General features: G+C 45.1%; 1 protein-coding gene across 1 annotated transcript in view; it reads left to right on the forward strand.

Annotated features, from left to right (window-relative positions):
- LOC119169776 (venom metalloproteinase BumaMPs1-like) overlaps window positions 1-12,502 on the forward strand; it is a 181,833-nt gene that overhangs the window by 68,824 nt on the left and 100,507 nt on the right. The window contains exon 5 of the mRNA XM_075886704.1: window positions 8,999-9,052. Coding sequence (XP_075742819.1) covers window positions 8,999-9,052 — 54 coding nt within the window. The remainder of the gene's footprint in view (window positions 1-8,998; window positions 9,053-12,502) is intronic.

Raw genomic sequence — 12,502 nt, forward strand, 5'->3', positions numbered from 1 at the left:
TTTAAAACGAAATTTTCCACAAACAGCACACAAACGGCATTATGCCAGGAAGTTATAAGCCAGCCACAAGAACAAAACTTTTTTTTTCGCAGAAATATTCTAGCAGTTCACTGTTTTCAATGCAGTAAGTCAGCACATTTTTTTTTTCAAATACAATTCAGATGGTCACAAAAGTGGCTGGGACGTTTGGCATGGAATGGTCCAGCTATATTTAGGCAAAATAACTTACACAAATAACAATATTTGTTCATCTACCATGACCACACTAGAAAAAGTTGTTCAGGCATTGTGACACTAAAATTTTCAGCGTCGTACTGCCTGAACAACTTCTTTGATAAACTGCAAACTCACGCCGAGAAAAAGCCGCTCAATCACGGTGTTTGTTACAGGCCTTGCGGCCGTAGACTATGTTGAAAATAAAAAAAATCAACTCATCAGTGCTGTCACTCCTTCTTCGTCATTACTGACACGGAAGATTTTTCGGTTATCCATGTGGAGGTTCAGGAAGTAGGCTTGCTCTAGACTGGGTCCGGGGTAGACTACGGAGGACGTCAGTGGCACCCTCTCATCCTGTAATAAAAGCAACTATGACTTCTCATAAAAGGATGTTCGTGCTGTTCGGGCAGCACCATATATAAAGAATGTGTAGTGTGTACGCTTCTAAATGGCGTGTAATTGACATTACACTGAACTCGAAGCATACAACCCATACATTCCAATAATTTCGTGTGATAAAGATAAAAGTTTTCCAGCATACAGCAAATTCCCGAAATGAGGTGAAGTGTAAGACTACAGCTCAAAAATGGCACTTACGAAAGCCTGAACTCACCTAAGAATCAAATTCCTTCTAGGGTAGTGAGCCAGTGTGAAAAACAATTCTTAAAGTACAACGTTCAGAATGTGTAACATTAATAAAAACGCACCAGAAACTTACCTCTTCATGTACAAACAGTGAAGACATCTCTGATTTCTCTTTTACATGAGAACAAATGATCTTGGGCGTGGCACTAGCGAAGAGGTCTGCAAAAAAAAGTAAAACATTTACTGACTTTAATCACGCCTCTAACAATCTGAGGAATTGTTACAAGTCACCAATCAGTGTAATTCTGACTGCCTCTATAAGGGCATCAAAAAATGAACAATTTTCTTGTTCTTTCCACACTCACAAGACGCTCCGTCAATGGAATCTAATCCAAATTTGCCGCTGTGCTTCCTATTTGCCTGCTTTCTAGACGTAGCGCGGCGAACATGTGTTTTGTGCACCTCACCTAGCACAGAAATTCGTCATCTATAATTCAATCATCTTAATTTATTGTAATTTGATGAAAGATGTGATAGCTCGTCCAGTTTTTAAAGAGTTGCGGGCCTGCAATAGGCCCTGCCAAGCACGTATGAAAGTATTTCTTTAAAAAAAATTTTTCAACGCTTGCTTTCAGAAAGAGCGTCTGGCATATTTCAACAACCAAGCCCATCCTCTGATGGCAATTAGGGACACGCTATTAGCGAATATTTACCACGGGATTTACAAACGTAACCCGAGCCTAAATACTCAGTTAAACACAGTCAAGCAAGTAGGAGCGCTCGAACGACACCAACGCGCGCGGACGCCGACTACGTTGCAGCAGCCATGGCTTATGCCACAGCTACCGCACATAGCTCCCACAGTCACGTATACTCTCTCGATTCTGTCATAACGCCGAACGTTATCGTAGATGAAGGCAAAGCACGAAAACAGCAAACAGAAACAAGGGAAAACAACGCACGGCGATGGCCACAACAACGCGCCTTTGGAAGTCTGCTAGATCTTTCCCTGTCGCTGGTGACACTTGTCCTAAATAGCTTAAAAGACCGAGGCGCACGTGCTGGGAGCATCGCGGCATATCAGCACTTTCAACTATACCGTCTCTAAGCAAAAAAAAAGCTGATTCGTACAGTGCGCCTCTGTACATAATTTTTTCTTTTTCTTTCTTTCTTTACGCTTACACCTACAGAAGCACGTTGAACATTTGAGTATTAATAGAAATGTTATTACGATGTAGCCCAAAGCACATATTAAAACAATATCAATCACTTTGTGCAGTGTAGAGACAATGTGCGATTAGCAACTAATCCCGCCCTTGTTAAGTGATCACATCACTCACTGTATGAGTGATGCAGGCACTTACACAACATCGCGCATAGCAGTGTGAACTCGTTAAGTCACACGTTTAATCGGGCATCTGCAACAGGCCCGCGAACGCATGCTGTTGTAAATGGCTGGCAGCCTACTTCGGCAGAGCTGCTGCAGACGCCCAGTTAGCGCTGTATGATTACTACCTACGAAAACAGTACACTCACCGTTAACAGGCCCACGTTGTCCGTGTCCGCCACTCCATGAATATTCCTTAATCCGAGCATCACTTCGAACACGGTGTCATGCGTGACCACCACTGAATATGCGCCTGTTCGCTAGAACACACACAGCGACCAACACCCCAGACCAACGCAACGCATTTGAAAGACGATGAGACAAGAGAGAGCAACGTTAAGAGAGAGAAGGAGGAGGTACTGGCGGCGGCGCCGCAGCTGTCGACGAGCAGGTGTTCGGTGACGCAACTATTCGCTTACCTACGCCGCCGTTGTTGGAGCAACGCTGGCCGGAGTGAGCGGAGGGGGGGGGGAGGAGCGGGAAACTCGCTAAGACGGCGCCGAAAGGCAAACGCTATGGCGCATACGGCGGGTGGCCGTTCGACACGGAATGACTCCTTGTAAACGGCAACTCTCCTTCCAGCCAGTCGCACAGCGACGCAGGTTATTTACCAGCCTCGGGTTCTTTAAGTATTTTGACGGAATGCGATTGTAGTGGGCGAAAAATAGAGAAGCAAACTTGCGGAAAACAAAGTGCACCATGGAATGGCCAGAAACAATAATTATTTCGTCCTCGGTGGCATTAGCGGGATAGCATCGCTACACCATTTTCCAGAGAAATTTCTTTTCACATTGTGTGTGTCTGGCAATTGCGCGTATGGTGCCGCAAACACTGTATGCGTAGTTGAAGCTGGAACAAGTTAATCCACAGTCGCGGATGTTTAGAAGGCTTGTCACGCACCACGAAACGTGCCGAGGTTGTTATAACAAACTTTTTGCTGACCACATGATCAGCACATAATTCCATATGGTTGCCCAATGAGCTAGCTAAGCACCTGTAGCAAAGGCAGGGCACGTTCTTGTTAAACGTTGTTAATATAAACGATGGTTGTGCATAAGTGCAGTGACAACTTTCCGTGTGAATTGGTCACAACCCATGTTTTCGAGCGTAGAAGCGCCTCAACGGACCTAATCAGCTACCACAGCAAGTTCGTAAGCAATGATGAGGTAGGAAAATGTGCAGCTGTTTTCAATGTACTGAATAGTCCGTGTACAGTGCGTTGACCACTGCCATTTCTTAAGCTACCTCCCATATATACTCCCAGTCTGAACAGGTGTGGGACCTTAAACACTAAGAAGCAGTGCCCCCCCCCCCTCCCGCACACACACGAAATTTGAGGGCGCACTGGCTGATACACACGCATACTTATTCACAGGCGCACACACATACACGTATACACACATACGACAACACACACACGTGACCGTAAACGCACGCATGCATGGGCGTATACGTGTGCACAGGCATGCTTAACACAAGCACGGACTCGCACATACACGCGCACGCGCACATGCACGGGTGTACACTCAATCGCGCTTACACGCGCAGGCTCACGCACACACACCCATACTCGGGCGAACATTATGTTCCTGTATATAATCCACAGCAAACATGTAGCTTATAACCAACGCTAACGATAGCTTTCGCAACGTGGATTGCAATTATTTGCCATTATAGATGAAACGCGATTTGCTTCTGCTGGCATTCTGCTGTATTCGGAGAGCACCTTCACACATTCTAAGTCTAGGCCGTCATTTAACGTTGGTCCACATATTTGTGCAGTAGCTACGCTGCTCCGCCGCCAATCCGAAGGTCATGGGTTCGATGCCGGCCGTGGCAGTCGAATTCAAATGAAGGCGAAAAGGTAGAAGCCTGTGCACTGTGCGATATGAGCGCTCATTAAAGAACACCAAATGGTCAAAATCTCAAGAGCTTTCCACTACGACGACCCTCATAATCATATCGAGGTTTTTGAGACGTAAAATCCCAAATATTATAATTATGTGTTCTTCTTATGCTGCATATTTCATCTGATGAATCGTCACGTACACCCTTCTCAGGCACAAAAGCATCCTTAGAGCCTATTTTAGGGTGCTATCGAGGCAAGCACTCAAACAAATGGGTGCTTTTTTTTTCAATCGACCATTTATGGGTGTTAAAGGGTGTTGCAAAGGAGGCTTTCTCGTAAAAGCACCCTTTTACACCCTTTTGGATGTAAAAATTTTCAGTAGGGTTAGGTTGTTGGCAGGTAGAACTTTGCGGTCGTCTACCAAAGTGAACACTTGTGTAGCCAACGAGTAGGAAAAAGAAAGCAGGGGAGAGCAATGGCATAAGGACTTTTAATTGAAAATTGGTATATGATCCTCAGGAAGGCCATAAATAATGAAGTCTCTTTTGATTTCGATAAACTGAGGCGTTTTCCAGTGCATATGAGTGGACGTACGCGTGACTAAACATATCGCGTGACAGAATGTAAGCATAATTAGCCATAAATTTTGTATAGGATCGCGAGCCACGCGGCTATTTTCTATTTCGATTCTTCCAGTGGGTTGCGCGATTAAAAATACATCATATACGAAACAGAATGAGGATGACATATTTTGTATGCATGCGTGGTGGTTAGGATATTTTCTGTTGCTAGCTCTGGAGTTAAGACTCAGATTATCGTTGTGGACGAGTGCCTAGGAGAACAGTGAGCATGCTCCAGAAGTCGAAAGTGGCACGTGTCTACAGTGCAAAAACCCCTTACCAGAGGTGTGCGCTTTCAGTACAAAACTGGAATGGTACTTCTTCGGGGCCGCACTGGAGGTGGGCAATGCCTTCTATTGCACAGAGTATCGTCTGAAGCTAATTGGGTCCATGTACTCAACGTTGCTAAACTCTGTCAGGGTGCCTCAGGGTGGCTCACGCCGGCTCTAGCCCGCTGCCCGTCGACGAAAAGTTTCGGTAATGGTCGCTGAAGACGGTAACAATAGCGGTGTTCTTGTACGAAAGCTCTGGCAAGAAGCCGGTACCATTGCATGCTGCAGCTGTCGTAATCGAACGCAAGTGTGCGGATCGGGTTGTAAAAAAAGCTAACTGGTAGAGATTTAATAATGGCGAAAGTTGCGACCAGCTTTACGGCACGTTTGAAGGAATCCAGTCCCGGCGTCTGCATAGAGTGAAGGGCGTCCACCACCGGTGCCGAACGATTGATGAATATGCTCTCAAGGGACCGCCAGCAAGTCGGCAGCAGAAACGTCGTGCGGTGTGAAGGGCACCAAGCCACTGAACTTAGTGCCTTAATCTAATTGGCCAGGAGACGCTGACGTGCCACTTCCAGGGCGATTGTAGTCGGGGCTTGAGGGTAGCTGGTAAGCCATTTACGTTAGGAGTGCAGCCCGTAGTGTGGGTGAAGATGTCTCCAAAATCAGTGGTCGAGTAGCAAGCGACACGTTGCCCTAGATAGGTCAGATATGGCATGCGACATAGTATAGTGAGCGTAGAGTCTGCAGTGCCGCAGCTGTGCGGGGCGTCGGTGTGTGTGAAACCGCACAGATGGTGGGCCCACGTGATGTAATGTGGACATCGACGCCTCTCGGTGGGCGGGTTGATGGTTGATAGATAATAGGGCGTGCTGTATCAGAGAAATGTGCAAGGTGCCGTTCAATTTCATAGTGCATCAGCGATGTTAAGACTGCGCACAGTGGCTTCACTATGCTTTATGGGTGAGCAAGTGAAAAGGATAAATTGAACGGCAACGTGCTGAACAAAGTTAAGCACTAACCCGCATGCACGAGATTTCCTGTCGACAGCGACACACGACAGCGACGAGCGACAAGATTTGCTGTCATGGTGGCCCATCTGTCACTGCAGCAGGTCACGTCGCCCGTATCCGGAAAACTAAAATGATCGCTTGTCTCCAGGAAGCTAGTGGAGCGATTTCCTGCAACATGGCTGTGCCCCTGGTCCTCCTTTCGGTTACAATTTGTTCGTGATGCTTGTCATCTGAGCGTACTTGAAGGAATGAAAGTTATCGACTACCTTTTTTTACATTCACATCTCACGCGGAGAGTGAAAGAGCGGCCGTATTTTCTCATAAATCTCATTCTCGAAGGTTTGTTTACATATCTTAATTGTAGCTTGTGATAATATGGCCACTCGCTGCAATGCGAATCGTCATGGCAAGTGCGTCGTAGCCGTGACAGTGTGCGCTTTTGCACAGCCTGCCACGGTTAAGCCAAATATTGCGAAAGAAGAAGGTCGCGAAATGCTTTTGTGGTTTCCCTATTCCACAGAAGACAGTAATAAAGTTAGAATGTTGTCTTTGACCTACTTTCAAACACCTATACAATATTTATGGGAAATGTACGCGATAATTTTTGTTCAAGCAACTATGAAATTTTGTCGCTGACATGCGGTTGCAGGCGTCCTGACGCGTCCGTGCAATGGAGCGAAGTTTGGCTGCTGCTTGGCACTGTCGCAAGGGGATCGCGCGAATGTTGTTCTGCATTTGAATCGCATTGATAGTACGGTGATCTCGTATCACATTTTGCGAATTACTTGACAAAATTTGTTATGGAAGCTTTCCAGCGTGAGAAAAACTTGCACAGTGGTTGCGTAAAGGAGTTCTAAGAGTGAAACCACGAAATTTGAAGCGTTAATGACGGAGTTGGAACATTAGGCTAGCTTTGACACTGTTAAAATTGCAGCTGTAGGGAGAGTCTAGCGCCAAACTCTGTGGTGCTCATTCGATCTCTGTTAATCGTGATGTTTACGCCAGGCTGATCTCCAAAATGGTCAAGTTGTCGTCAGCTTCCCGTGTTTACCATTTCTGTGTCATGCGATGAATGTGAAAACTCTTAGCTTCACTAAAGAGTAGACTATAGTATGCACAATGCTCTAACTGACAGTTTATCTTCTTCTGCGGAATAAAAAAAGAACCTGTTAGAGCGTTGTCTGTGGCACCCAGCTATATATAGCCGAAGTTCCAAAGAGTCTAAATACCTTGTAGTTCGAGATGCCACGGCACTTTACGTGCCTCATGGGATTTCGAGCGATGCGATTGTTCTCTTCGATTCTCCCGTACATTATGGCGCTACGGATTCACCAGAGCGCTTCTTACATCTGCCAGTGGCCGATACTGAAAGGAAACCAGTTTTTCAAAGCATTCCAAGAAAACAAAAATGAATCAAAACACGGCCTAATCCGACGTCATAAAAATGGGCAGTAAACAGTTATTAAAATGAGTCACTATAGTCTATTGGCCGTCATCTTCGTGCATGGCTGCAAGCGCGCGTAGAAGCAACGAATAGTTTTACATGTGGCTGAAGACATGGCGGCCACTTACACGCGACTATGAATGACATCTTGATCACTAAAAGTTTGCCATCAGTCAACGAGAATAGCAATGCGGGCTTGTTGGTAACGCCTTTGAAATACGTTTTTGTAGCGCGAAACGAAATACGGAAGCTGGAACGCATAGATGAACAAGACAGAGTGGTCTGTCCAGTCCAACTATATCTTTATGTTTCCGTATTTCGTCTCCCGCTTTAAACAATTATTTTGTGTTCAGTGCCGAACATTGCACGCTGCGCAGACAAATGATGTCGGAGTCTTCTGAACTTTGCCGAAATATTCAAGTTTTTGAACGAGCACTAGCGACACAAACGCATGTCTTTGTAAGAAAATCGAGCTCCTAAAATTCTAGAAAAGTGCTGAATCTCAGAAAAATAAGCCAACGCGGTTGTTGGGTACTTTTAAATTGTATTTTGAAATTGCAAATAAAGCTATCACACCTTTCATTTTTAAATTTCACACCAAAAACTTTGCGTGCGGATGTCTCCTTGACGTCAAATTATTAAAACAAATGTTTTGTCAAGTGAGCTTTATTTTCGTCAGAGGACGATGGGCGTCATTTATATTGATCAATGAATATGTAGCCCCTAAGAGATGCCGCTGTAATTGTCGATGTCATAGTGAGCTCTATCTCGGCTCCTCAAAAGCCTCCGCACAACTCAAAACATAAGAAGCAGTTAGATATTGGAAACCCAACGTCTTACAAGACCAAAATACTCGACCTGCTAACTCAGGCAGCCAGGAAGCCAAAGAATGGCACTGCTTCAACGAATGTATACTCACAAATCTTCTCATTAAACGCAATTTTCCCACAGGTATACAGAAAGGAATATGCACCTGGTGTAGACACCAAGTAGTCACACATACATACGTTCTACCAATGTAAAAAATGACCAGCCCACGTAATTTTTCTGTTGTTGCGTTAAAGACAGAGACTCACAACGTGGTCTTGGAGGCACGGTTTTACGAGCTGTCGCTGGGGAGTCAACTGCTGGCCTTAGACTAGGAAACAAGACTTCACTCGGATATATGCAGGAACAGTCATTTTGATATGAAGTCTGTCCTCTAATTTGCAGTGCGTTTGTGCGGTAACCACAAGGAGACATCTTCAAAAAAATTTTTGTTTGCACGTTTACAAAGCACGTTCTTCTGCGAGCATTGTGCGTTAAATATAATAAAAGGTGACTTCACACAATAAAGAAAAAAACATTTTTATCACAAGATTTCTTTACTAACAACTAGAGCCTGGAAAAATGTACCTAATATGATGCAGAACTGCAAAATAATGCTAAATGGATACAGTTAGACATACTGCTCAACCACCACCACAATACTCCGAGCAGGTAGCTGGTGCAGCAGGAGATTTTTCTTCGCTTGTTCTCATGCACACTCTCAAGCTTATAAAGCACAATGTGTGGATAGCCTTGAAGTTAACAGCATATTTAATTAAAAGCCTTTTTTTCTGAAATATAGGTGTGCCAAATGAAACGAACGTTATGCCTGAATCAAGACTGCTGTTTGCCAAGGGTGAGCAATGTTCCACATGCTTGACTTTTTTTTTCAACAAAACGTACCTGTTTAAATTCAAGAAAGAGATGATTTATTATCTTCTAAGGACATACTTATTCTGCTGAAACTCTTGATCTGTGTAACAAAAACAAGGCTATTTTTAAGCCTTTAAGAACAATACCTAATCAGGATGGATAGTATACTTGTGCCTGTTCCAAATTAGCCGGATTCTTTTTGGAATGTTTGGCAAATTTTGTTCAATTTCATTTGTTTGCAATGCTGGTAAACTTGGTGACTCTTGCATGAAACGTGCGCGAATATTCTCAAAATTAAGAAAAATACAATATATATTGGTTGCCTTCATATCTTCTTTGCAACGGTAAACTTTGTATGAGGACACAAGATGTTAGAGTGGAAGATATGGTAGTAATATAGCGAAATAGATTATATACTGTTACAGCAAGTTGTGATGAAATGTTTTTGTTTAAAAGAGGGGAGCGATGGTCGTTCGCGATCACGCAATTTGCTCTTGCCAAGTCTATTCTTCTTTCTCTCTTTCTCTTCTTTGTCTCTAACATGTCCGTTACATTTCCTCGCAAGCAGACAAAGCCCGTAAGGCGAGTTATGATGCACAAGAAGGATAGAAATATTTTAGGCGAGCAATGTGAGCGAGCTGCGTTCTGCTCAATCGTCGACCGTTGGAGAAAAGACGAGCTATACGTAGGTGAGCTGGCGGAGACGCTCCAAAACTACAAATGGGCCTGAATATCGTGACTGAAGCTTTTCACACAATCATCGCCTGCATTGAGGTGTTCAAAGCAATACCAAGTTACCCTTTTTGAATGATACTGTTTTGGGATGGTTGTTGGATCATTCCTTCGAACAACGTTGAGAGGCCAGAGTCCGAAGACGAATGATTCGACGGGCTTCTTTCGCGAAGCATGAGGTGTTCACTACAGAATCCTCATTGTGTAGAAGGAAGGGTAAGAAAGTGTCCAGAGGGCTAAGTGGCAACATGGCATACAACAAATAAAATGGGCTAAAGTTTGTTGTTTCATGTTTCGCCGTGTTGTACACGTACGTGATGAAAGGCAACACGTCATCTCAGTTTTATGATTGGAGGAAACGTACATGGCAAGCATGTTGGTCAGCGTTTTGTTTGTCGGTTCGACGAGGACATTTGTCTGCGAATGATACGGTATGGGATGACAGAACTGTGTTGTGCACAAGCAAAGTAATTCTTCAACGACATCAGTAGTGAACTGGTGGCCACAGTCGCAGATAATAACACGTGGTAGGCCTTGGGGAAGGACCACGGTGTGGTGCAAGAAGTCTGCCACGGAAGAAGTGTTAGAAGAGGGAACTACTGCGGTTTCGGCATACCACGTAAGATGATCCTCGCAGAGAATTATCCAATGGTTATTAATGTTAGATAACAAAAATTGACCCATAACGCCAATTCCCAATTGTTCAAAAGGCTTGCGGCGTGGTATTACTGACTAAAGGGGACATGGTGGCCAGGCGCTTGTAACGTTGGCATGTCTCGCAGCCTCCCGCCGTGGTGGTCTAGTGGCTAAAGTACTTGGCTGCTGACCCGCAGGTCGCGGATCCAATCCGGGCCACGGCTGCTGCATTTCCGATAGAGGCGGAAATGTTGTAGGCCCGTGTGCTCAGATTTGGGTGCACGTTAATGAACCCCAGGTGGTTGACATTTCCGGAGCCCTCCACTACGGCGTCCTTCATATTTGTATGGTGTTTTTGGGACGTTAAAGCCCACAAATGAATCAAATCAATGATGTCTCGCAGCTAGCGACGTAACGCTTTGTTGTCTCGTACACCTTGGGCCAGTAAAAGCGTTCCTGCGTGCGGTGCAGTGTTCGTATTAAATCGAAGTGACCTGGTGTCGCATCACCATGCATAGCACGTAGAACATCGTAACAAAGCCTCCCTGCGACAACTAACAGGAAACGTGCTGCCGGTCTGGAGTATTTAGTATTATAGAACAACATTTCTCAAGCCGTAATGCTCCCAACTGTGTTGGGAGGCACGGGTGGCGCGAAAAAGAGGATTCAGGTTGAGATTGTTGTGTTGCTTCCTCTGGAAGTTAGCCGCACCGGAGAACGTGCTTGTAACATCAGCAAGGCAGTCGTCAAAATTCTCAGCATTGGAGTCTGTAGTCGCAAAAGAAATCTGAGAGAGGCAGTCTGCGTCAGCGTGACGATGGCCAGTGTTGTACGACACCGTGAAGTCGTATTCCTGAAGTCGTAGCACCCTACGTGCGATGCGGCTAGAGGGATCACGCATACCGACCAGCTAGCACAACGAATGATGATCGGAAATTATCTTAAAGGCATCCCGTTAAGATAACAATGGAACTTCTGTAAGGTGAGAACAACTGCCACACACTCATGTTCCGTAACTCTTTAATTGCGTTCGGATTTGCTTAGGCAACGGCTGGCATAAGCCACAACATGCTCTGCACCACTGTGACGTTGTACAAGGATCGCTCCGACGCCGATATCAATAGCGTCAGTGTGGACTTCAGTCAGGCAAGACAGATCGAAGTGAAACAACAGTGATGCTGACGGTAATACAAACTTAAGTGGGTAGAATGTGGCAGCACACTCTGGTTTCCAGTGTATTGTCGCATCCCGTCGCAAGATGCTTGTGAGCAGGTACAAGATCTCCGTAAATCATAGAAAAAACAACGGAAACATCTGCTTAGGCCGACAAATGAGCGAAGTTCTCGTGCGGACTGCAGTGGTTTGAAAGAGCTCACTGCTTCAGTTTTGCTAGAATCGGGTCTGACGTCATACCAGTCGACTAAGTGTCCCAGCACCGGAGTTTGCCGTTCGCCAAAGCAACATTGTTTGGAAGTAAGAACCAGCCTGGCTTTTTTGATACAGGTGGAAAAAAGACTGAGATGGATGTTATGTTCTACAAACTTGCAGCCAAAGATTACAACTTCATCAAGAAACCACATGCATATCTCCCACTTTAGACCATGTGTTAATCTGTCTATTAATCTTTCAAAGGTGGCAGGAGCATCACAACGCAGCACAAAATAGCAGGCGGCATGCAAACAATCTATGATGTCATCCATCCGTGCTAAGGGATAAACATCTTTCTTTGTCATAGTGTTTTGACGTCTGTAATCTACACAGAATATCCAGGAACCATCCTTTTTCCTGACAAGAATTACTGGGACTTCCTGTCGGCTGGACGACTCTTGCATGGTATCTTTGTTCAGCATGTCCTTTATTTGTTTGCCGATAAGTTTGCGCGTAATAGATGACACTCTATAGGGCTTTTGGCGGATGGGTTGTGCAAAGCCGGGGTCTATTCTGCGATGAGCACATGACGAGGGTAACTGAAGGGGTGAAGTTTTATGTCTGAAGTCGAAAGCAGCAACATGCCAGGAAAGGACCTGTACCAGCACACGCCTTTCTGGTCTACGAAGAGCCTTGC

The sequence above is a fragment of the Rhipicephalus microplus genome, chromosome 2 (genome assembly GCF_043290135.1).
Source record: "Rhipicephalus microplus isolate Deutch F79 chromosome 2, USDA_Rmic, whole genome shotgun sequence".
Classification (NCBI taxonomy): Eukaryota; Metazoa; Arthropoda; class Arachnida; order Ixodida; family Ixodidae; genus Rhipicephalus; species Rhipicephalus microplus.